The sequence below is a fragment of the Photinus pyralis genome, unplaced genomic scaffold (assembly GCF_008802855.1).
Source record: "Photinus pyralis isolate 1611_PpyrPB1 unplaced genomic scaffold, Ppyr1.3 Ppyr1.4_LG2, whole genome shotgun sequence".
Classification (NCBI taxonomy): Eukaryota; Metazoa; Arthropoda; class Insecta; order Coleoptera; family Lampyridae; genus Photinus; species Photinus pyralis.
The window spans coordinates 24,689,193-24,714,964 of NW_022170403.1; the positions used below are offsets into that span (position 1 = coordinate 24,689,193).

The 25,772-nt window shown below is 35.3% G+C and overlaps 1 protein-coding gene across 5 annotated transcripts in view; it reads right to left on the reverse strand.

Annotated features, from left to right (window-relative positions):
• The window catches only part of LOC116163247 (glutamate receptor ionotropic, kainate 2-like), a 103,011-nt gene extending 81,274 nt beyond the window's left edge, over positions 1-21,737 (reverse strand). For 2 of the 5 annotated variants that reach the window (XM_031477114.1, XM_031477109.1), the window contains exons 1-4: positions 20,737-20,903; positions 20,481-20,682; positions 11,617-11,763; positions 2,122-2,488 (exon numbers count right to left, since the gene is read on the reverse strand). In XM_031477114.1, the coding sequence (XP_031332974.1) occupies positions 2,122-2,488; positions 11,617-11,763; positions 20,481-20,562 (596 nt within the window). In that variant the 5' untranslated portion in view covers positions 20,563-20,682; positions 20,737-20,903. Of the gene's footprint in view, positions 1-2,121; positions 2,489-11,616; positions 11,764-20,480; positions 20,709-20,736; positions 20,904-21,693 lie in introns of those variants that run through there. The other 3 variants (XM_031477112.1, XM_031477110.1, XM_031477113.1) reach the window with 3 other exon arrangements.
• Positions 21,738-25,772: the final 4,035 nt, after the last annotated feature.

Here is a 25,772-nt window from a genome sequence, read left to right on the forward strand (position 1 = left end):
GTAACTTATTAAATGAGTCAACGCATAAATAATTAAATATGCATCTAGAGGACTGAATCTCCACAATCAAGCGGATGTGCCGCATTTTTCCGAGAAATATGGCGTGTTTGTTTGTTTGAGAACAGTCTAAAATATTCGGAGCATTCGGAAGCGTTCGCGAACTTTCGAAAAAGACCGGCGTTTGCTATATAAGCAAATCGAATTGTGTTTCGAACTTTCGAATCAGTTCGAAGTTATTAGTTATGTTTATCAGAAGCTGTTTAATACTGAAGTTGAAACCTCCCAAGAAAAATAAATTGCTTTAAAACATCTCGAAATATTATCCGTACCACCCAAATTATGGAAAAAAAATCGATTTTCTAGCTGTATACGGGGTGTTCCAAATAAAAGTAACTACATGGATTTCGGGGGAAAAAAAACTACGTAAAAAAATTCGTTAACGTCATTCGATTCAGTGTAGTCGCTTGTAGCCCCCGATGAAAACTCAAAATCTTTAAATATTGTGTTTTTCAACAAACTGAAACGTTATAAAATTTACTAGTTGCGTCGTATATACAGGGCGTTACATATATGTATGTAAAAAAATTGGGTGGTAGAGGGGATCAAAACAAGCACTTTTTCCAAATAAATTGAGGGTCCCACATGCTTCGTTTAGGAGCCAACCTCATAAAAGTGGTGAAGTGATCATAATGACGTTATATCTCGAGCCAGTGACAACAACTAAATATAATATTAGATTATATTTGATTAGTTTTAATAAACACCTTTCATTTGATATGCAACTTGCTGGGATGAAACCGCGAATATTTAATGCATATGACGTCATAACTCAAAACCTACCACGAGTTGGAACGGCCACCCAATCTTTTTTGAAGTCGTAATGGTCTTCTTCAAGAAAAAAATGGGTGATGTCCTATACACCACATTGCATACAGGGTCTTCTGGTCTGGATTAGAACTAAGCAGGTACAAATTCTAATGTTGTGGGTACATATTAGTCTTTAATTTATACATTCCATTAATTTTTATTAATTCTGAGAATGGTCCTTTTTTAGTAAAAAAAATGTTTAAATAATCCATAAATTTTTTAAACAATGAAGATCTAATTTCGGTGCAAATTGGTCTTTAATTCATAGTTTTTCATGCAACTAATAAAATTTCAAGCGGGAAAAGTGGGGGTGACTTGATTGCAAGTGCTAACTTGAAATAACTTGATTTCAAGTCAGCACCCCCACTTTAAAAATCGGTTTTCCGGCAGAACTAAGCATTTTGAAGCACCAGGAATTCACATCAAACAAAATCTCAATGATGTCGGTCTGTGGGGTTGTAGGACTGTCTGTCGGTCCGTCTGTACTCTCATTTCCACCTAAACGGCTGAACTGATTGGAACCAAATTTGGTATCCATATTCTTAGACATAAAAGGAAGAATTGAAAAGCTCTTGAAAAGAATCGCGCATGCGCGAGTTGGGAAATTTTCATTTCCAGCTGGACGGCAGAACCGATTGGAGCCAAATTTGGTACACACATTCTTAGACAGCTCTTGCGCAGAACGCACGTACGCAGGGTGTACGAGTGGTACATGTGCTAGCCACAAAAAAATTTTTTGTCTATATTCCTTGGACTGTACATACATATATGGTTACATACAGTGATATTCATGTAGAGGTAGACATTAGGATTTCTTATAGGAATTTCCTATGTCTACTTTTAAATGATATTCTGAAGGACGCCTTAACTTTATGCAACCAAAATAACTACCTACAACAAATGAAGATGCCTGTCATATCAATTAATTTGAATATAACGATTTCAATAAAATTTTCCAAAAATTCCAAAAGTGGGGGGCTAACTTGACGCCGGTGGCAAACCAATCCGCTAATGAATGACGGGTTTTAGATTTTGTGAAAAATTTAATTTTCAAGTAGCTGCTGTAAGATTATATACCATAATTGGGGCACAACACGCAGAAAACAGCAGCGGAATAGACTAAGTATTAAGGAAGGTAAATGCAATGGGTTTCTTTACATCATCTGACATCCCCCATTTACAATTTCCTGCGCTGAACGTACACCGTATGGCATGAAAACGAAATAAGGAGGTTTCAATATAAAGATAACATACCTATGATCAGATCCGGCTGCCAACTTCCTAACGATAACGGATGGATCTTGCGGTCCGTGCTGTTTGAGAATTTCTTGCAGCCTAATCAAACCTTCGTCAGTTTCGTACAGAACGGCATATTTCTTCCATTTCATTTCGTTTAAGAGGGTGGCAAAAGCTGTTGCTAACATATGAGGGTCGGGAAATAGATTGAATATTAAATTATCTTTGTATTCATTTTCAGCGGAAAATTGTTCCACTTTCGGGTTCCAGAACACTTGAAATTGCGGAATTTCGAGATTCTTTGCGACGGACTCGATAATTTCATTTGTGCTGGCGGTGTCGGGGCCGAATATCGCTGCTACTCCTTTTCCAACTAACTCGCACACTGGAAATATGAAAGGCGTGATTAGTTTTACATTGCAAGGTTATAGCATATGATGGGTGAGTGAAGCGTTTTGGAAAAAGGAATATTGGACGTTCCAGCACAATATATATTAGATATGTCACGTTTGAAGTATAAAGCTTCTAAGGTCTCTAGAGAAATTAGACGAAATAAGTTAGGACAAGGCATGTTTTGGGGCTTCTAACGGATTACAAAGGTATAGGAAGAAAATTAAATCGGTGGCAGTCTTATAATGAAATAAGGTAGGTATTACTTTAATCTAAATCAGATTCTACTAACAAATACTGTAAAAGAACAGTTACGCATCTCTATCATTTAAGCGAGGGAGTGTTATGCGAACGATAAGAGCAACAGTGCGTCATAATTACTTTGTTCTTTGCATTTGTGGCCAATCTGCCGCACTGCGGATGGTTGTTTATATTCATTGTACTCGTGTATGTATTTTTACGTAGTAGGTATTAGGATTTCCCAAAAATTCAAGAATAGCAATTTCACAACCTTATTCAGTCGTTTCTCATTTTCAATGCTTTTAGTGTTATAGTGGGAACAAGAATGGTTTACTTATTGATATGTCCTACTTACTGTAGCGCACCACCTGCGGCCAGATGCAATTGTAGATCTAGAGTAGGAGAGATATGGGTCGCAAATCGATTCACTATGTGCTACAGTGTCACGGAAGTTCTTGAAAATTTCCTTCGTTACCATCAGGTTCTGCTACACAAGGCATGTATGCCTCACTGACCCGTGTAAGAAAAAGTAACTATGGCAATGATAGAAGGAAGATGAGAAATTAGGAATGCTATATTATTGAAGCCTAAATATCAGAGTAAGTGCTGTTTTAGTCATTTATGAAGAGGAACCCCACATTAAGCTTGAGAAAACGCGAAGGCATCAGTATAAACCAAATTACAGCGTTCAACAAAGAATTTGTTCAGACGTTACTCAGGAATTTGGAACCATTACTGGATAGGTATAAATTAGCCCTTAGGTTATTCAACGTGGACGAAACAGTGATATCGGCAGTCCAAAAACTAACAAGACGATTAAGTTTAATGAGGGATTTTGGGATTTTTAACAGAACTAACATTCGAGAAAATAAAGCGCGTTAAGATACGGACGAGTGTTGAAGCAGATAAGAGTCGAAACGTTACAGAGTTGCCGGTTCTAAAAACAGTTGCGACAGAGCATGCGAGGGGTAATCTCCACTATATCCACCCATGTTGAAAAAACGCAACCGAAGCCTGGTTGTTTGGGGGTCTCTTTCGATTTGTTACATGGGCGAATAGACTATGAAAAACTTGGTGGGAGAGCGGCATTCACAGCCATACCTTCCAGGCAACCTAAACGCGACACTTTAGATCGCATAACTTTTGTTTTTCAACGGAACGGTTCAAGACGAGTTCGTATAAACAAGTTATACGAAAAGACTTGTCACCCGCATAGTCGTATGTGATATTGTATTGCAAAAGTTGAAGTTTTTCATCAGATTTAAGTGAAAATCGTGCCGAAAATTCGACAAAATTTATTGCTGTGTGCACCTTAAATTCGTTACGAGTTGCCATTACGAGTTATCTAATATAAAGTGACTTCGGGGAACTTCTTCGTGTAGTAACTGGGAAATATGCGAAGTGTTATCGTATTAATACGTGAATTAACATTTCCGTTTTGGTGCATCATTGGATTATTGTGGTCGCGCTTAAATAAATTGTCACCACGAAAGTGTTCGGATTCAAGATGCACGCATTTCGTTGCGCTATTTTTAGTCCAGGAAATATGTAATTTTGGGATGCAAAAATAATGGTAGTTCTGGATATAGGCTTTTTTTTATGTTTTCTGTGTCTATGAATCTGAATTTTCAACTTCCCACCAAAAATTCCTCCCACAACCCCCCAAATTTTGAAAAAAAGAAAAAATATCGCCTTTTTTTTAAAAATCGTTATTTTGTGTATTTCAGAGAAAAACTATCTGGGAATTTGGAAAGTAGACCAAATTTGCGACATAAAGATCATACGATATTTTGACGTAAGGCGAGTGGGTAGGGCGTTAGCACGTCTTAGATCATGCGCCTTGGTCCCGTACGCACGCCGGGACATTAGACGATAACTGCGTGGTTTTCGCCACCTTGCTTATTTATCGCTGACTGTCATTTTCAATTTGTTTGTTCATCCCCTCCCCTGAAAAGCGCAGAAATATTGCGAAGAGAAAGAAAGCAGTCATCAGTTGACATAAATGTATGACTCCTTGTTGGCCAGGCAAGTTTTATATCTAACAGCAGAAATAAACATCTCCTCATTGACATTATTTTACATTATATTAAAAGGAAGTCGACAGTGCGACAAGCTGACGAAAACGCAGACTGTCTCATCGTATGGCATCAATTCATCCATCGATGATTCTTGTCGGCGTAGATATAGATTTATTACTTCTACTATTAATTGCACTTCCTCAATCAGCCAATATTTACTTCATGAAACCCGGCAAAGCCAAAGTTTCACAACAGATCTACCCATCCTTTGGTCTTAAAGGAAACATATGGTGGCTTACACGCTTTCAGCGGCTGTGACTTTATGCCTGCGATTTTTGGTCACGGTTTACCAAATTCTTAGCTTACCTGTAAAACACAATATAGGCTCTTTGCCTCCAACTGAACACTCATTCAGGGTACGTACCGTCATGTACAACTTTGGCTAGAAAATGTGGACCACAAAAATGGTGCTGGAAAAGTACTAGCTACGAACTATCTCCTGTCACTACCTTGAAACCTTCCGCTCCACCAAAATTCTAAAACTAATCTAAAGCAGAGGAACTTCAACTGTTATTTGAAAAGGTGGTACATCAAGCTGATGAGATTATTTTGGAGAAATCACGTAAATTTGATGGTCCGAAAAAACGGAAGAATTGTCAGATTAGTCGTTTTTCTAAACTTCCGTTTTTGTCTTTCTTTGTATCAGTCAATCTACTTTAAACACGGGCCATTGAAACCAATGAAACCTTTTTCGCGCATGAACCTAGCTGTGGGCCCTCAGCTGCAGTTAAACGGAAAAGAGTAGATAATTTAAACTTTTTTTTAAATAATTTAATTTAATTTAGTAATAAAAGTCTATATTTGTTAAATATGTAGATGTGTTTTTAATTCTGAACTTGTCTGAAAATAGGTGGAGAAAAGTTGGAGGTTGAGGGTTGACCTCCAGATGTTAAAAAATAAGAGAAATTAAAGGAGGGAGGGGGTTAACGCGAAAGATAAAGCGGGTGAAGGGCGAGCGAACACGAACGCCGTGGGTTGTTAAGCGAAGTGCGCCCGAGTCGCTAATGAGCATACTTCAACGCACGCCAGCGCCCCCTACGTGCGTAGTACGTAAAAATCTTTTAGGACGTTTTTGGTTGCATACTATATCTACATTTCAAATTTGTAGGTATTTTATTTGTGAAATCACAAAATACGATTTCTTAAAAAAACATATTTTTTTTCTTATTTTTCAAGATTTGGGGGGGTTGCGGAGGGAATTTTTGGTGGAAAGTTAAAAATTTTGATTCAGCAACCCAAAAAACATAAAGTGAGCCTATTTCCAGAACTACCATTAATTTTGCAAGCTAAGGTCCTCATATGTTCTGTATTGCCTGGACTATTTTGGGGGTGGAAAGTTACGTTAATAAGTTCATTAACCAAAGTTGGACACTTAATTTGTTTATGCAATCTATTAATAACATTATAAATAAATCACCAACGGGTAAAAAGGTTATAGACAATTAATTTGTGTTTTCGTTTGCTGCAAGCCTTATGTTATATGGGTAATATTGGACATCTCCATACTGCGGAACATGGGTAAACTGAAGCTGGAACGAAATTATTTTGCATGCCTTGTAGAGGTGGGATCTATTCCCAGTACCGTAGTTGCGACTTTCACTAAATACAAATGTTACATTTGTCGTAAAAAAAGACAGGTTTTTAAGAACTTGCTTGCGTTTAGTACTTTACCCGTATACAAGTGCTAGGATTGTTATAGTCACCAAAAGTAAGGAGTAAGTATAGCCGTTAAGAATAACAGGAAATTGCAGATTAAAACGGAAATGTGTGTACTATTTTTCTACTGAGAAGTAAAATGCACAGGTAGTAAAATAATACTAGGCGCATTCTTGACTAGGTTGACGAAGTAGCGTGGATATTCGCGGAATTAAAGTAGGTTAAGGAAGTAATATCTGTGATATAAATAGACTTTAATAGATCTGAGTAAACATTAATCAAACGTTCTAACTTTCGACAACGTACCGGGTTTGAATTATAAGGTAACTCCCGCCCGGATTTACTTTGTCTAAGTTTGTTTGGGTGCACATTAGGCCTTAGAACCTTAGTGCTACATTTGGTCCTTCGAGCCGAATAAGCTTGTTCTTCGAACGTTTTAACGAATTGGCGCCGCGTTACCATAAGTGTTTTGGTCTCAGTGAAGTGCTACATTTTGATGATTTTGCACAAAATAGCAAGTATGGAGATGAAAAAACTGACCACGGGGCGGTTCTAGCTCGCAAGGTTCAAACAATTTCACTTACAGATCATGGACCTGAAACAAGAGCCAGAAACGTACTACGCCAAGAAGGTTTACAAGCGCCCACACTTTGCCCTGTTAACGACAGCTCCGGCGAGTCCAAACGAGATAACGTCCCCAACGAAGGTTTTAATGTCGCCACGATACCTGGAAGACGAGGTTTCGAAGAAATACCTTTCCTACCCAGCCTGAGCCACCCGCACTCCTAATTTCGCAGGCATCAATTGAAATTGGATTGGCTTACGAGACTTATCCATAACACAGGGGGAGAACTGGATTTGCAACAGCTATTGGGATTATATAAAGATGGAGATTTCCAAGCTCTGGACGCCATTAAAAAAGTCCAAGAAGATATTATGGCAACTAGTGAATTATCTGATATTTTAGGGGCCAATCACATAATTGCAAAGGACGCAGTTCACCTAATTATGATACTTCCATTTATCTACAAGCCAAGGAAAAATACGGATATGGGTTGGATTGTTTCATGGAAGACAATGGTCGCGAGATAGGATGGAGAACGAGTTCTCGCTGATAAAATTTTGGGAAATTGAAGAAATTCAAAACCAAGAGGCAACCCTACCGCAGGAAGATTAACAATAAGCCTTCTGCTGAAAGCAAAAGCTGAGGAATTGAAAAAGGCCACTGCCCGCCTTTTACAGATGGAATCCAGGTGCAAGGGTTTCCGGCGAAATCATGAAGAGCTGAGACATATGATACCTCGAAACGCAGGGGAGGCACCTGAAAAATACTACATTCTTCACAATGCGGTGTTAAAAGAGGAAAGCTCCACCACAACAGTACGAGTTTGACGTCTCCAATCACTTCCAGGTCAGGAAAACGGCAGAACGAGATGATGCTAACTGGCCCAAAACTGTAAGAAGATTTGTGTGGAAATGGGCCAATAGAAACGTACAGGTTAACGGGAAAATCTGAGGTGGCCTCGATAAAATTGAGGAAAACCCTACCGAGATTGGAGCTCTGTGGAGTAGTAATGGCGGCCAAGCTGTTAACAGGAACCAAACAAACGCTCAATCATAATACACCCAGTCCATTCCTGGTTGCAATGGGGCAGATTAACGCATTCAGTCTCCATGTCGACACAAGAAAAACACCCTCTGATAATTCCTCCAAAAAGGGCATTGGTTACACTAATCGAGTGCTGAGAGAGTACTGTTCCATAATGGTAGCATTATGCGAAGCTACGTATCGCTGAGGAAAAACCCCTAACAACACCCCTGACAGAGCAGTGATTCGACCCCACATCCTCCCAAATAGCATCGGTGAGCGCAATCACTACGTCACGCGATTATAAGATCATCCCCGACGGAATTTACCTTGTGTAAGTTTGCTTGGGTGTATATTGTACAACCCTTAGTGCTATATTAATTTTTTTATCACTTTATTCAGACGAAGCATAGAAACTGCTGTGATATCATGCATTATTTTCAGTTTGCGATTTTATGTTCTATGAGAAATTTAGGTCATTATTAGACAAAAGCAAAATTCTTGTTGTATGTTTGTGTATTTAAAGCAAATGAATTTTAAATAAGGAAATAATTGACAAAAGTACGGTGAAATTAGTATAAGGTATTAAGAAAGTGGAATGGGGTTCGCGATAACGTTTGAGTGCACATGGTAGTTTTGGAAAAAATGATTTTCTGTATATTGGACGCTCCGTTACGCGCGAGAATCGCACCGTAGGTGTAATGAGTGTTTGTAGTCGGCGGCATATAGTTTTAGTGAAGTTCATCGTTGCTAAACTGACTTGTTTTAGAAATAATGCCATGTTTCGAACAATGATAATTATCTGAAAATTCAACAATTAAACTGTTCACGAAACCGAATTCCTATGTTTTGATAAAAGATTCCTTCGAGGCTTTGACATCGTTTCGTACGCTTTCTCAAATATGAAGCACAATGCCTTCAGGCAACAGTTTTCACGCATGGTTTTTCTATAACTCTCTACACAAAAGTCGGTTGAAATGCATCATGGAAGCAGTATAGAGTATTGGTGTAAAAAACGCAATTTTAGAAAATACCTAATAAGTAATTCGCCCAACAAAATCTTAAACTCGGTTCATATTTTTAGACATGTCAGCGGATAGCAAATTTCTCAAATGTATCACAAAGACTTTTCGGTTTATTAAACCGAAACCTAATTCAAAGTTCTACTAGAAGTCCCAGTTCTCTTTTCTTTAATCATTTCGTTGAAAGTTTGTTCTCCTATTCACTTCAGGGTTGAGTTTCGATCTGATTTTGTAGATATTTACAACTAAGTGTAATTTACCGATATTGCAAACGCCAGTTTAGTTTCCTAACAACGAGCCAAGTAAGCGAAACCTGGCAACATGTTCTGGAATTTAAAATTTTATGCGCCATCGTAGTTTCTAAACGACTCTAATAGGGTCGGATGCATCTGCACGAGACGAAATATTTAAACTCCCGATTACTTGTGAAGGAGTTCATGGGAATTTCAATAAGCGCGAACTACTTACTAAACTTTATTGACTGATTTCTTCGCGATGGTTTGTCTACAAGTATAGTGATTTTAATTGCAAGCCGTTAAATTGCAAATTCAATTAATCTTGAGGAACTGGCGAGTATCCCATTGTGATAAATGGGGCATATCTTGTCCATGAATTCTGTCCATCCCTTTCACAATAAATACGACCGGATGAAAGTCCTCTATTACTACCCCGACTTTCAGTACAGAATATATATTTTTATTATTAAGTGCACAGAAGCTCGTTTAGTAGAAGATGATAAAATATGTCGTATGTAGATTGAGAATAATTACTGATAGAGAGCTTCATTCACATTTTGTGAAGTAAAAAGGGATAACGTGCAGACAGAAGCTAAGCGAACGAGAAGTTCAGTTCAAGAATCTAATACGGAACTTATTTATTTATGTATTTATTAATTTATTTTCCCTCTGCTGCTTTTAGAGGTGCTCGAAACTGATCTAAAGAAATTCCCATCTCTACCACAGATGAAAAATTCTTACCTCAGCCTAGGTTCGAACACCCGACCTCCCGGCTATGTATCCTAACGCTCTACCACTGAACTACACAGTCAGTAATGTATCGGTAAATATACTGAGTGTCCAGAAGATCGTCCAGATGAGAATGAGTAGAAGGAATTGAGGACTCTAGAAAAGAATACAACGTAGACAAGGAGATTTTCCAAAAGTTAAGTAACCAGTTACGAATAAATTTGTGTTAAGAACTAAGAGTTAACAACGAAATTGAAAAGTATAAGGTTAGACTTCATGAAATCAAGTTTGAGTTGACTACTTGTGATCGATTTGAAATAACATAAGTATGATATTGGCAGAATTACTTTACTGTTATAGACCTAGAGGCTTCCCATTAATCCATGAACACAATTTTTCATATTCTTTCTAATAGGCTTTGTTGGATTTGGATTTTGCTCTTACCAACTTTTCTTCTGCTTTTGCAACAAGCCATTGATTGGATGGTGTATTTTCAACCGAAACTGTTATATTTATAAAGACGGTGAATTTTATAAGCAAACGTTAAATAACATTTCCATAGCAATCGTGCAATTACAAATAAACATCCCACTTAATTCGACATGCATTCGAGCAAAACGTCACTACGATTTTATTTTATTTTCCTTATTTTTAAATTATATTTCAAGTATAATAAAAAAAAATAGTATAAAAAACGCGTGTATAATGGGTCTTGCAACGTTTAAAGACACATTGCGCGTGCTTTAAAGACTTGATTATACATTTGTCTCTTCATTGTATACTATTTTAAAAGAATATCATATACATTCAGTAATTTCTGTTTCCAGCACACCTTAATTGATGGAACTAGTCATTTTACACTAATCGTGGCAATTTTTTTTCCCATATTATATAACACCCTATACTTTTTTGGTTATTTATATTCTCCAAATTATTAAAAATGATATAGGGGTTTAATAGTGTATAGCTAAGGTTTTTGAGACATTTGAATGAAAAGTACTCCCAATCACGAACCAACATGGAATCACCGACCAAACAGTTTTACCCATGCGCACCGACTGGAATAATTGAAAGTTCCGCTACTAGATATATTATTCGGGTAGGAATTGTATAAGGGCAAATGAATAGAAAAAAAAACTAATTAAGGAGAATTTGATGAGAAAGTACTGTCATAAACGTTCCATTTAATGTATAAGCAAATTATAGCGCGTGTGAGTTCAGTTCCAATTTCAACGCCAAAGTAATAAATAATTCGCGCTGATATAAATTGTGAACATGTGAGTGATTTATTATTTATAACAGTTTACTGTTATTCCATTCTTTGAAGAATGTTATAAATTTGTTGTTAATTATTTACAAATAAATAAAGCCCGTAATTAAATTTACATTACAGTATTGATTTTGATAATGATAACGGTAGTATATTTTGAAGATTTTCCGTTATTAATCAGGGTTGTTGAAATAGGGAATATTTACTATAGTCCTTTGTGCAGGTGGACACTATTAGGTAACACAGTGGGTTTGTATAGCAGAACAATAAATACAAAAATTATAAATAATTTTGAACTTTATACCTGTTTGTCCAGTAGCGAAACTGTCTTTTCCTGAAATTCGTCGAATGAGCGGTTGAAGTTGATATTCACCCGAGTACATGTTCACCCTGGAGATTGCAAACCTAAAAGCAACCTCCGTTTCGGGGTTCCCTTCTTGAAATATCGCACCTGAAATTTACGGCATATTAAAAATTCAATGTACAAGTTTAACATTTCTATTTAGCATGCAACCATTTTTCAACAAATAAAATTATTCTTTAGTGTAGAATTTTAATTTCATAAAGCGTAATAATCCTGCAAAAACCTGGCGAGCCGCATTTGAAGTGCAATTTTCTAGTAGATTTCACGAATTGTTCGCATTTGTGTAATAAAGCACTCGGACAAAGTTATTTCGCATACAACAAAGAGAAAGGGATTTTCTGAACTTTGAAAGCAGAATTCGCTCATTTTTCCGTTTTCAAATTGCACGGGGATGCTATTTTAATAAATTCTAACGTGCGAGTAAATAGGCACCGTGATATTTAAATTATTGACTCATGTTTTATGTATCCGAGTGTATCCGTTTGGGTATACAACGCGCCGTATATGTAAAAATCCTTTTATTTGTATCTCCACTTTAAAACTTATATACAAAACTTTGCTTTTTAAAGTTACTATTCATATATCGAGAGAGAGAAAAGTTTGATGCGTCCATTACCATTGATATGCCATACTGTTATACAGGTTGGCTGCAAATTATATTTGTGTTTTTTTTTAAATAAAAGGCAAAGTATAAAAAAGTATCTTTGTGCAGTAAAGCTTGGATTTGACGACAAAACTGTTTTGTTCCGTAGTAACAATGCAGTGGTCCATATGAAAAGGTTGAAAAAATAAACGCCGCTGTCACCGGATATGAGTTTGGAATAAAACGAGCGATTGTTGTCATGAAATTAGGTTGCTATGAAATGGATGAATACGCATCCAAAATGAATAGTAGATGATTTCGAAAAGGATTAATTAGTGATTTCAAATAATATTGGCATTCATAGAGGGTCACTTCAGCAAGCTTAGCCGAGGCATAGCATGATTGATGGACGAAATATTTCAGTTACTGGGATATTTGTAATGATGGCGATCGATTACCTTAGTTGAAATTTACATTTTGTTGGGTTAAGCGTTCCTTCAAGCGCGTTGACTTCTATTCTCAGTAGGTGTAATCAACCCTAAACCTACAAATAATTGATTTGGCCAGTTAAATAACACATTAGTAATTTATATCGAAATTATAGATATTTTGCTAAAATAGGATTATCCTTAGTTTGCAATTCGGTTCTTGGAGAATATTGTAATGCCAACATATTAAAAAAAAACATTTTAACCCGCAATTAACTTTGGGATTACGTATTTATGTGAGACCGTTCAATATATTTCATAATATATAGGTTTTTGAGGCAGTTGCATAACGACCAAGTTATAGAAGCATAACTTCAGTCTCACTGCGATATTCTGTGCCAAAAGTTGTATAAGCCAAAAATGGCATCGGGTTTACCAAGGCAAAGTAAGCAACATATTTCTAATCTTATTCGTTATTTTTTATTATCCAGAGATAATGGTGGTCCACTTTTACCAGTCGCACCAGTAAGAGAGGTGAGTGGTTACTTTAGTTATATAAGAATTCGTATACGTAATAAGTTTCATTTCACAGAGGATTGCGGATGCATTAAATATTAGCCTGCGCATAGTGATTTTTTAACAAAATCTTTTTCCCCAGCTGTGCAGTTAACGGTTTCACGGATATGGCCTGTGGCCTTCATTTAATGGGACACCCTGTACATTTGAAGCTGCTCACGTTCCCCTCGTCAAATGTTACTAGAGAGACTAAAGGGACTAGGGTTACTAAAAAGGAAGGGTTATAATTTAGAGAGACTAGAGACGATGGAACAACTGGATAGGCTAGAGAGGAACTAGGATCCAACAATTTATGAACAAAACGCTTATATCATCAATTTATATTACTATGACAGTGGTACCAATTAAGAGTAGAAAGTCTCACAAACATTTTCAGTTGGGTTCCATGTTTGTGAAAAATCCAATAAGTCCGAAAAGCTTCAAAGAAAGGGCCCAGAGGAAATATATCGGAGAAAAAACGTATGAACAAGTTTCAGTTTTTCAATATCCAAACATATTACGCTCGTTTATTTAAATGTGGCACTCATTTTCTTAATTGCTCGCCGACTAGCAAAATAGGTACTGTAAAATTATCTATCTGCAACTACCGCTATACACGGTGTCCATTTTTCGAGTGCCACTATGGGGATCTCGCTTACCTGAAGAGATAGAGAGTTGGTTAAATGGGGGCAAAGTTGCGAATTCTCGTGCTGAATAATAATCTGAAAAGAAATTAAAAATATCTTTAGTAATTTTGAAAATATCGCAAAAAAACGTTATTCAGACACTTTTTAATTTTTCGGGAAGAGTGCTTTGGAAAAACAAAACGTTCTTTTATCGTGAACAAAAGTATGACAGTTTGATCCATCTGTCTGGTTAGAGCGTTGGCAGGGAACTAGTTGAGTTGAGATTTTCATCTGAATATAATTGAACCTTCGTTTTGCAAGAAAATTATAATTCAAATTAGAACAAAATACTTAAGAAGAAATAATATTTTCGCAATAAATCTAGCACAAACGTAAATTACACTACTTGAAATAAGTCAACCTTTTGTTCACAACAAAAGAACGTTTTGTTTTTCCAAAGCACTCTTCGCAGAAAATTAAAATTGTAATTTTAGGAAAAATGTGTTACTGAACCACCATGTGTGATATATCGTTGTAAAGAGAAAAAAAGACGTAATCTCAAAATGTCAAAATCCAAAACGGCGCCCATAAGAAAAATTAAAGTTGCCACCTGTTTCTCCGTCATCTTAAAAGTTATTGAAAACGGGATGCCATATTCGAAATCTCCATTAAAAAGTGTCTGAATAATGTGTTAATTAGAAATGTCTAGAACGATTAGTTTACTATGAAAAAATTAAAAACGAAAATCAGAAATTTTCTTTTTTTGCGATATTTTCAAAACTATCGAAGATATTTTAAATTTCTTTTCAGATTATTATTCAACACGAAAATTCGCAACTTTGTCCTCATTTAACCAAATGTCGATCTCTTAAGATAAGCGAGATCCTCATAGTGGCACTTGAAAAATGGACACCGTGTAGACGAGAGCTTTAACTGATGCGAAACTGAGAGATGTTTGAGGAGTGCATGAAGTGGGTTTAAGACTTGAGAAGAATTTCATAGGAGTTCGCGGAGGATTTAGGGGGAACGTAATAGGAAATTGAATTAGGAAGAACTTGTGGAACACTTAAAGCGGAACAATAAATTTATGCAGGAAATTAAGAAAAGTTATAGGGAAATTACGCGATGCAAACGTTTTGTTTGGTTTCAGCACCTACAGTATAACGGGTTACCCTGAATTCGAGGTCAATTTTATTTTGTATTGGACTTATTTAATGTTTTTCATCTTGTTTAAATAGTCACTTTGTTTATTTTATTGTAAAGTTTGTTCTACGTGTTAAAGATTAAGTTTATTGTTATTGTGTTTGTGATGTGTTGTTTGTGATAAGAGTCCTTATCGCTGAGTAAGCTATTTAGTTTTAAGATAAGCATGTGTTCTTGCCAAGGACGCTGTATTTTGTTAAGGAAGGAGGTTCGGAAGTGAACATGGAAATTTCTTTTAAATAAACGTGGAAGACGTTAATCGTAGATTTTTGTTTGGTGAGCGTTAGTTGTTGCAAAACAGTCAGTTTTGCTGGTATCGAAGCTTTTTGTAAGATAGTCAGTTCTGTCAGTTATGAAGTTTTGTAGAAAAAAGTCTAGCCGAGTTAAGCCCAAGCGTGCATTACGTTACACAGAAAAGAGTTTTATTAAGGTCGAGTTAAGCGGAACTGGGTCTTACGTTTACGAAGAAGTTTCCCAATGCCCGTTAAAAGGATTTTTTTGCCACACATCAAAGGGGCTATACTACAATTGTAATATGAACCACGTCAGTGTCGTCTAAATCGAGTTTTAAGTGAAGTCAAAGAAGTTACGTTCTGAAGCGTCATTCAGCTTGCTGTTTGTGATGTGTTAGTGCGTCTGTTTGTTGAAAGGCGCATTTTTGACCGAATGATAAGGATTATTTATTTAAATTTAATTTGTTTAATCGATCGCTTGTTGCGTGGTGTGTGCCATCTGACCCTGAGTGCCTACATTTCTTTCTTTATGTGGGTGGTGTAGTCACCGTTTCTCATTGGACATAGTATAAGAGAATCTAAAGATCGCAAAAGAATGTGATTGGGAGAGAGACATGATAAACTTGAGTAATAAACCTGAGATAAATTTCAGAAAAATGTGTTGGGAACTTGAAGTAACTTAATGGAATTTGAGGAGAATCTAAGAACAGCTTGAAAAGTAAACGTGAGAAAAACCTGAATAAAACTGTAAAGGAACTTGAGCAGTAGAATTTAATTTGTACTTGAGGGGAGGCGAACACGAAGCTCATGGAAAACTTGATGAAAGTGATCCTAAGAGGAACTTAAGGAAACTTTGTTGGAAACTTCTAGAAGCATAAGAGGAGCTTGAAGGAAATTTGAAACGAACATGAAACTTGACAAAATGTTAGGTGGTTCTGGCGAAATACTTGGGTTAGAAATAGGATGGGTAGAGAGAGGACTTTGAGGAGGTCTCGAGCTTAACAAGGGAGCACGCAAAACTAAGACAACTTGAGGAGATAAGTTCAGAGGCAGAGTTTAAGGGGTCGTTAAGGGAATGTAAGAAGGTGAGAGGTATTTGAATGGAATTTGACAGGAATTTATACGGAACACAACGAGAACATAAGAATAATTTGATAGAAACTTGAAAACAAATTGAAGAGAACTGAGAGGAACTTGAGAAGAATTTCATGAACACTTAAAGGGAAATATGAAGAGCTGAGGAATAAAAGTGAAAATAATCTGAGGAAAAGTCTCTAGACTTGAGGTGAACTTTAATTATTAGAATTGCAATTTCTTTTGTCTTTTTACAGAAATTATATGCTTTGCCCAACACCAAATAAGCTTCTTTACCAATAGAATGGATAAAACGCATTTAAGGAATTATTAGATCTAAGTTGTAAGACCGGAACAATAGCGTATGAAAGGTTTCCCTTGTGACATTAATACATTATTAATGCATTATTTTTCCTTCCACCGAAACACATGCGACGCATTTGTTACGTGTACATCTAAACGCAATATTTTTACATAAATAAAAGGGGAACGTATTGGCGTAAACATCGGAGAAAAAGAGATATTCACACCTCAACAAAAAAGATAAATGTAGACATCACACGGTAAATAAAATTTTCTAGGGAACCACGTCCGAAGAGTTAGATAAATCAATTTTGAAATTGTCATTATAGGCATTGAAAACCACAAACCAACTTTTAGTGTCAAATCAAACACATATCTTTCGAACGTGTTCGAACTTCCTAAATCAATTGCGAGGTTTCGTATTCTTTCAATGTTTTTTCTTTACCTTCTTTTAACCACTGACAATAATCTCATACTTCCATTTTTTATAACCGTAATAAGTGATCGGCAATTTCTCCTGCCATTTAATACACAATTTTGTTTATAGTAGTACTCTTTTCATGCAGAAAAAATATGCTTTAGATTTCAATAGGGAGGTTCGACATTTTTGGTACCTATTGAGAGATTTTGTTATTAGAAAACGATAGCAAAAATGTGAGCGCAAAATATTGATATTTACGTCCGCTGAAAGCATTTCAAAATCGTACCCTTCCGCGAGACTAGGTTGCGTGACGTTAGTAGCCAGACAGTTTTGATACTTTCACTGTTTTTTTTTAACTTTACAACTAAGAAAGTCGGCAATGCTGCCGTCTATATTAGAATTAAATTTATTAAAACCAGCTTTAAAGTTTCATCTTTTTAACACACTGGTAAAATCGCAGATGATATGCAGAAGAATAATTTTGTTTTAAGTACATAATACTGACAAACAAGTACAAATTATGCACAACGCTTGTGCAGATAAAGTGCATTTTTTTTAAAACCTCTTTAAAAATCTCTCTGTTCTCGGCACATTTGCACTTAAAGATTTGACCCTACAATTAGATATGTCTAGTCCAGATGTTTCAATAGTTTTGTGTGCCCGGATTTTTTGAAATTTTAAGATTTCTTGATTTTGTTTTATTGTAATTGAACGTTTTATGCGGGGTATGCAATCGGACTTTGTTGCAATCCATTTTTAATAGTTAGGGTTCTACGATTACTTCCATTTGTGTGTGTAAAATAAAAATTTTGTGTGTGAAATCATGCAAATCGTATGTTCAATGGAACCCTTTAGCGATCCAGATAAATGTCTCATGCTTAATTATGATTAATTTTGTTAATCTGTACCCAAAGTTAATTTCACGGATTATCAAAATTTGTGTAAGTAATCTTAGGAATTTGATTATTTGCTTTAGAAATTCAAATTCTTTATTGGGGCGGGATTCGGATGCGCGATCTACCCAAAAGCTTGTCAGCTATTCCTTTTATTTATGTATATTTTATTTAAGAATATGTGTAGCAAATTTGATTCCAAACGTTTCAGCCGTTTAGCCGGAAATGTGAATTATTAAAATGGATTTCAAGAAAAAGGCATCTAAAGAATTTTGTAATAAAATTTCCTTTTCAAAATGTATGGGAGTATTAGCGAAAAATCTGCCCAAGGAGTTCTCGAAAATTTTGCTACCTCGCGCACCTCTGTACGATTAAAAAAAATAGATTTTTCATACTCTTGAAAAAGAGGTGGTTTTTTTCAGAAATTGTGAGATCTCGAAAACGGTTCAACTTTACGGGCCCAAAAAAATTGTTCCCTTTTTTTATCATAAAACCAGCTATGGTTACGTCAAATTTCAAACCCCTATGACTTTTTTTTCACAAAAATAAGAATAAAAATCGAATAGCCTGGACAATTAAAGAGTGCACTTTTTTGGATATAATAGAATCATAAAGAACTTATTATATTTATTACATATTCAAGTTTAAGAGAAAACCCCTAATTAGAGAAAAGTTATATTAATTAATTTTATAATTTTACTAGTTACGCATTGAAAATAATGTTAATCTTTTCTTAGTTTTATCAAACATTTATTTAAACATTTTGAACAAACCTACAAACTTGAAACTATATTCAAAAAAAGTTCATTCTTGAACCTCATAGTTTTTAATCATGTAGATTACTTAATTTTTTGAAAGCATTTTTGATAATCGTAAATTGCTTTGACATGAATAACAAAAGAATAACGTGTTCTTTTAACGCAAACTAGCAAAATTATAAAACCAATCAAAAAACTATTTTCCGGAATTTTTCTATGAAATGAGTAATACAATAATTTTTTAGGTTTATATATCGAAAAAGGTCTGCACTTTAAGAATATGTATCAAAAAATCCCATCACTGACCACAACTTTGAAGTATGTGGATTAGTAGCAAGCAAGAACGAACTCAAGGTACTTAATTTGTAAGAGGATGAGTCGACCCCCAGGCTAGGTTAGCGGGCTTATTGCGACATCATGTATAAAATTAAAATAGAATTAACGCTAAACCATTTTTATGAAAAACAAGCAAATGTCTGACACTGATTTTTCTTTAAATATTTTTGGTAGTCTTTATATATCGAAACCCGTAGCAAATTTGACAAATATTGTTCCGTAAAGAAGGCCAGGTGGACTTTATTTCCACTGAAATAATACCGAAGATGATAACGGGTCACCATGTATATGCAAATATGTTAAATTAATTTAAATCTAGAGAATGTCATTGCGAATAAACATGGAATTGGTTTATTTAATCAGAATTTGTTATTTTAGTGTAAATTTTTCCATTTTAGAACTGTTTTTAATGGCATAATTTCTTGTGCAAATTTTATCATTCGTGTAAATATGTTTTATTTAAATTGTGAATTTGCGTGTTAGGATGAAATAAACATCTGGTAGTTTAGCGGTAAAGAATGTTATCGCGAAAGTTAATTGATTGCAAGACGCACATGTGTGACGTTGCATATGAAGATGCGTATGGTACGTTATACCAGAGATATTCACAATATACAGCCATTCCTTTTAGACATACTCCCTACTTGAAACAACTTGTATAAAATGTATTTTTCCAGAATACAGAGTTGTAAATGTATTTTTTCCCTTCATTGTGAAGACACTGCTCCTCGTATATTTTCATTTTTTTTTACATAATAAATTTTGTTGCTCACAGAAAGACAACCGGTACCTCTGATTCTATTCTTGTTTCGTTTCCACACAGTTCATTGGGGGTCAGTTTAACCCTAACCGCTTTCCATTTTGCAATTTTTTAGCGGTTCGCCCCTTTTATGTTTCCTACGATATAGAATTTCTGACTGTATCTGAATGACGTTGGTTAAGACACAATGACACCACTTACATCTCTTGTATCCACCACGTTCGTCCGCAACGTAAACAATGAGAAAACTGAATGTGACACAATGTTCTCGTCGGCGTTCTTTGTATGAAAGCAAACCCTTAAAGGTTTTTATCAGCTACATTTTCAGTTGTAATTACCAACATTGAAGCACTGAGAAAGTTTGAATTGAGCAGTTATAATGTATGCTGAAGTTCGACCAATAGTTGCCATTTTACACTTAGTAAACTTTTCAAATTTGAAGATGAAACCTGCGTCAAAAACTTCTATTCACTTTACGAAAGCGCACAGTTTTAAATCCACATGCATATGCGGCAACGGCTCTAGAATTGAAATAGTAAAACTCTTACAATCTCAGTTTCATTTAAATTACACCACTGTCTGGCCAAATAAAACGGGTAATAAACTGTAGGTATTTTTAAATGAAGCTTACCTATGTTAATTACGGTCGTTGGGTTGCAAATCCTCAAAAGATTACCTATAAAAAGTAGTCGAAGTGGAGTTTTGGCATCCATTATACGGCAGTAAGACCTGTTTACTCTTATTTTATGTTAATAAATCGCATCTACCGCAACTCTTGAACGCAGAATACGAGTTTCTTATCATCACAGCTTTATTTCAACTAGGAAGCCAACCTAAATGGATATAAAGTACTTTTTCCCTATAAAATATAACCCATAGGTAGAAACCTCATTATTCACCATTTCTTAAAATGTGTATCGTACCACTCCTAATACACAATAATACACTTTTTTCAGAGGCGAAATTTTTCCGCTTCACGAGTGTACCGCCGCGAAAAACACAAAGATTTTCTTTACGACAATATGAGTGAATAACAGACGAATGACATTAGAAAGAAAATAAAGCAGCGCCATTCGATAGAAATACTGTTTTTTGCCGTAAGGTCTTCAACAATGATGTTTCCGTTCTATCTTTAGACGAATTGGTAGCAGTGGGAGGAATTTTTAGCTTAAAAATAAGCCGTGGAGCGTATATGATGCAGTTATGTGAAAAATTGATATGCACTAATAAATTGTAGATAATCAACTCAATCTGAAGTTTTCCATTAATAGTCACTGCTCTATGGTGAAACATTATAAATTGGGTAAATTGTGTAAAATTCACACTTTCTGTGAAAACGGAAGTGATTTGTAATTTTAAAGTGATCAAAATTTAAAATAGCCTTTAACCGCAGCTTCATATGTCGAAAGTTAATCATCTGGCAAATGAATAATCATTTATGGACAATAAAGCTGCTATTAAAATTCGTAAATATCCCGAAATATCTATAGGAGGTCGCAATACGCAGAATACTGAAAATATTATAAATACTTTGGAATTACTCACTTGAATATAAAATTCCTGAGTTCTCGTAATGCTTTTTAAATTCTTTAATTTTTCACTTGTAGGCATTTTGAGAGTAGCTAATTTTCGTACATTATACAGGTGTAAGCAGGGCGGATTTATTTTTTTGCGCCCCTAGGCACACCGAAAAATATGCGCCCCAAAATAATCTTTAAATTGCAAAACATTTTAAGATGCTAATAAAAATCAAACTATAACTTGAAATTTTTAAAACTAATATGAAATGTTAGTGTTGATATAATTCACATTTGAATTGTTACACCCTGTAATTTAATACTTACGTCACTTCCGTCATGTTGTTGTACTAGTCGTTGTCGTGCGCACATTATATGTTCAATCTAATGTTTAATAAATACGCTTTATTTAATTGCCTTTAATAACTAAGGTAGGCCTTCCCCACTGCCAACATGAAAATCATCCAAAGATTACGTTTTCACACACGTCAAAACTTGCACTGTCGATTATCGTTCTTAGTGCACGTTCAGTTTGTTTATCTACCAATTCCAATTTATTTCATCCGCACCTCAACTTTTTGAAGAACCTTGCTGGAATATACAGAATATTCCCATTCCTAATTTTAGGCACAGCCGCTTTCTATAACACAATAACTTTCGAGCTTTAATTCGTTGACAATCTTCTCTGCAATAGTACTAGGGACATAATTAAAACGCTGCTTAACTGACAAAGAGTGGTACGAACAATTGTGGGAATGCGAATATACGTAACTCGCCAGTATAAAATGCAAATTCGCGAAAGTAGTAAAACATTATAGTCAACCTACATAAATCAACCCTTACCGTAACTATAAACTCAAAGGCTGGCGATTTTTGTACAATTTCGTATTTCAAACGAGTCGTTCGATAAAAACGAGCAAAGAAGCAGAAAACTATACAGAAACACTCAAAGCAGTTCCAAGTTTTACTTCTTGTCGTTCTAACACATGTCCCTACCTTCAAGGAAAGGTATTTTAAGCCCGAGTAAACTTTTCCCTTTAAAGAACTATAACTTCAAAGATGCTCATCAGTATTTCATCATTGCTTTTCCACTAGGCGCCTTTAACGTTTAATAGAGCAAAGTATTTCTACAAAAATGACGTAAATGGCGATTTAAGTTTCTTATTGTCAGTATACCGTAATCACTTTACTGTGGGTAGAATGTTCGGATGCATTCTTACTGCCACAAAAGAGAATGTAGTACAAGGTGCTGTACAGGGTGGGTCATTGATTGCGCGTAAAGCTGTTATGGCCCTAAGGATGGACTAATCAAAATTGAACTTTTTATATTTTAAAAATATTTTAAATTATACGGGGTGTGGTCACAAAGTACGGCACCGTAAAGTTTGTAAATGGAACATCCTGTATACGGTTCCAAATATAATTATATAAAACTAACGAAAAAGTTAATTTAAAAAAACCGCAATTCCAAACCTTTGCTCTATTGTTAAAATTACTTCAAAAATTTTGGTTTTAGGCTTCATATAATATATTTCCTTGAAAAAAATGTAGCCCCCTACTTTGTGATCACACTCCTCTGTACAATTCAAAATGTTTTTTTAAATATTCACAATATTCGCCCATAATGTTGTGCAAAAGCACAATCTCCGTCAATCCCTCCTTAGAGCCATAATAACTCAACCTGAATCAGAATATACTGTATTGATACACTCAACGTATTTTTTTGGGAACACCACGGACAAGTGGTGTTTCCAAAAATACGTTTCGTGCCCAATACAGTATATTCGATTATAATGAATGCACTCGTAATATTACAAGCGATTATGTGGTACGTTACAAATTCCTTGACGCCTACAATTTCCTTCGATCAGTGAACATTATTCTTCTCACACTGTCGACAATAAGGAAATGAATTGGAACTTCAATTGGAAATTCAAACCAAGTTTTAAAGCGAAATTGAACAAATTAGAAAAAAATTATTTCGAAAAATATTGTTCCATTATACAGGGCGTTTCTTAAGAAGAATTTCGACCATCCAATTTAGGTAATTTTAAAATTAGTAACGTAGCCGTTGAAACTGATTCATTTATCTATTTGACTTAAATACTAATTTGACTTAAACCCCCTGGATTATTTCCTATGGGACCACCGAAAGTCATTAGTATTTATACTACTTCAGTGGAACATGTAGAAAATTTGAGAAAAAAAAGCGCCATATCAAAAATCATCGAAGGACAAAATATCCTTAGAATAGGCCAAGGAATAGCCCCTTAAATTTTTGCCGCATGTTTAATAAACACCATAAATATGTCAAATATGTCAAGAAATAAATAAAATAATAAATAAATTAAAATAATCCAATGATCTTGATTTTGGGTAAAATCGATTTACCCAAAATCGTCCTGAAACCTTCATTTTCATGCCTTTCTGCCAGGAAATTTTAGTTTCCATGACAGAGGCAGAGCAGACTACGTTTTCTGCCGCTTGTCACTTTACTGGCCGCACCTGTCACCTGTCGTTTCCAAATGTCTATAATGACTTCTGTCATCACTGACAGATTGACATTAATCAAAAGTTATTTATAAAAATTGAAATTTTGTTTTAAAAGACGATTTCAGGCAAAACTTAATACAAAACTCGTCAGTAAAATGCCATTAGCTGACTCGGAAATTAAAGTGATTGGGGCCTCGTACTTCAGTACTTCCTCACCAGTAATGTATCATTTTCTTCACTTTTATGTAAATAACTATTAATAAAAAATTATCAAAGTCCTCCATCGAAGGGACTTCAGCCCATTTTTGTATGGCAGATCAGTATTGTTTTATCAAGTTTTGACTCCACCATCAGTATGATCTTCTCGGGAGCTACCACATTCCCTTTGTCGATACCCACTTCCGACGTCCATTCTCCCGCAGTTCGGGTGTGTAGTTTTGTACTCTACCAGCAGTGAGATCTTGTCGGGGACAACCACATTCCTTTTGTAGGTTCCCACTTCCGACGTCCCGTTAACTCGCAATTTGCCTTTTGGTGCATTTCGCTGAAAATCCTCCACAAAATAGTACTTAATTTTTGGGGCAAGGAGTATTGAATTCATCAATTATGTATGCAACCTAAGTGAACAGATTCCTGCGTTTTATATTATTTTATAATATTAGGAAATATCTACTATAGTATTTCGATTAAGTAGTTGAATGAGATGCTGAAATCTGCGCCACTGAACATCTAAAAAATTCGACGTTTTTTCTTAGAATCCTTAGTTTTAGAGTTATTAAGAAAAATTTCAAACAAGTTAGATTTTATCCCACTTAGAAGGTGGTTTTGGGGTCACGGGCACAATCCCTCGGTTCCAGAGGGTGTTTAGACCCTCATAACAAAGTACCTTGCCAAATTTCGGCTTATATCTGATTTGGTGAACGTTACCCATATAAAACGATGGATAGGCCCTGTGCTATCAGGTATAACGTTTATAAAAATCACAACAAGTTCAAAAGTCAAAGAAAAACATTTTGAGTAACATTTGACAGATCCTTGTCTATGAAGAATCGAATTTCTTTAATGAAAAACCTGAGTTTAAACTTAGTTTTTAAATATCTCCCCAAATAACGCTTTAAAGCCAGAAATCAAAAACGTCAATTATGTTATTTTTCCCCATATTTTGGAAACTGTAGATAGGGGGTAATTCTGTTTCTTGATTTTCTTTAGGCATAACTCCAGGATCATTTTGTCCATTTAACCAACTCCCTATCTATGCTAATAAAAAAAATTAAAATTTTAACATTTTTTTAACCTTTTTGAACTTGTATTAATTTTTTGGAATTTTTTTTGCAGGTTACTTTTAAAAGAGAATCTTATATGATATTTTTTTAGATTAAAATCTATAGTTATCATTTCAAAAAATGAGGGTAGGTCCGGTGGCTAACCGAAATTCTGGTCACTAGATCACTAAAAGCTGAACAATAACACATATTAAACTATAAACTATAATTTTTAATGTGTCACTCCACCCAATCAAGTTAGGGTGTTCGAGTATTCTTTTGCTAATTTTCCTATCACTGATTATAAAGGGATTCGATTTTAATTGTGCATGTAATGACTACCGCGAACGGTTCGTGTATCTGGACAGCTCTATGTATCGATTATCGTTTTTCGGAATGTTGCACAACACTCTAATTCGCTAATTAGTTTTTTCTTTCCTAATTACACCAAACTATACTCAAACCAATCGCACTAGTATAAATTTCCCTAGCAGGTCGATAGAATGTTATTGCGGTTTTTAAACGAAAATCTTTGCAGTTAAAAGATAATAAAATGCCCCCAAAGTGTTTTTAGTGAGGGAAATAAACATTATTGTGGTTTACTGTTCAAGTCTTTGACTGCCTGTCCTAAAATAACATATTTTGCTAGAT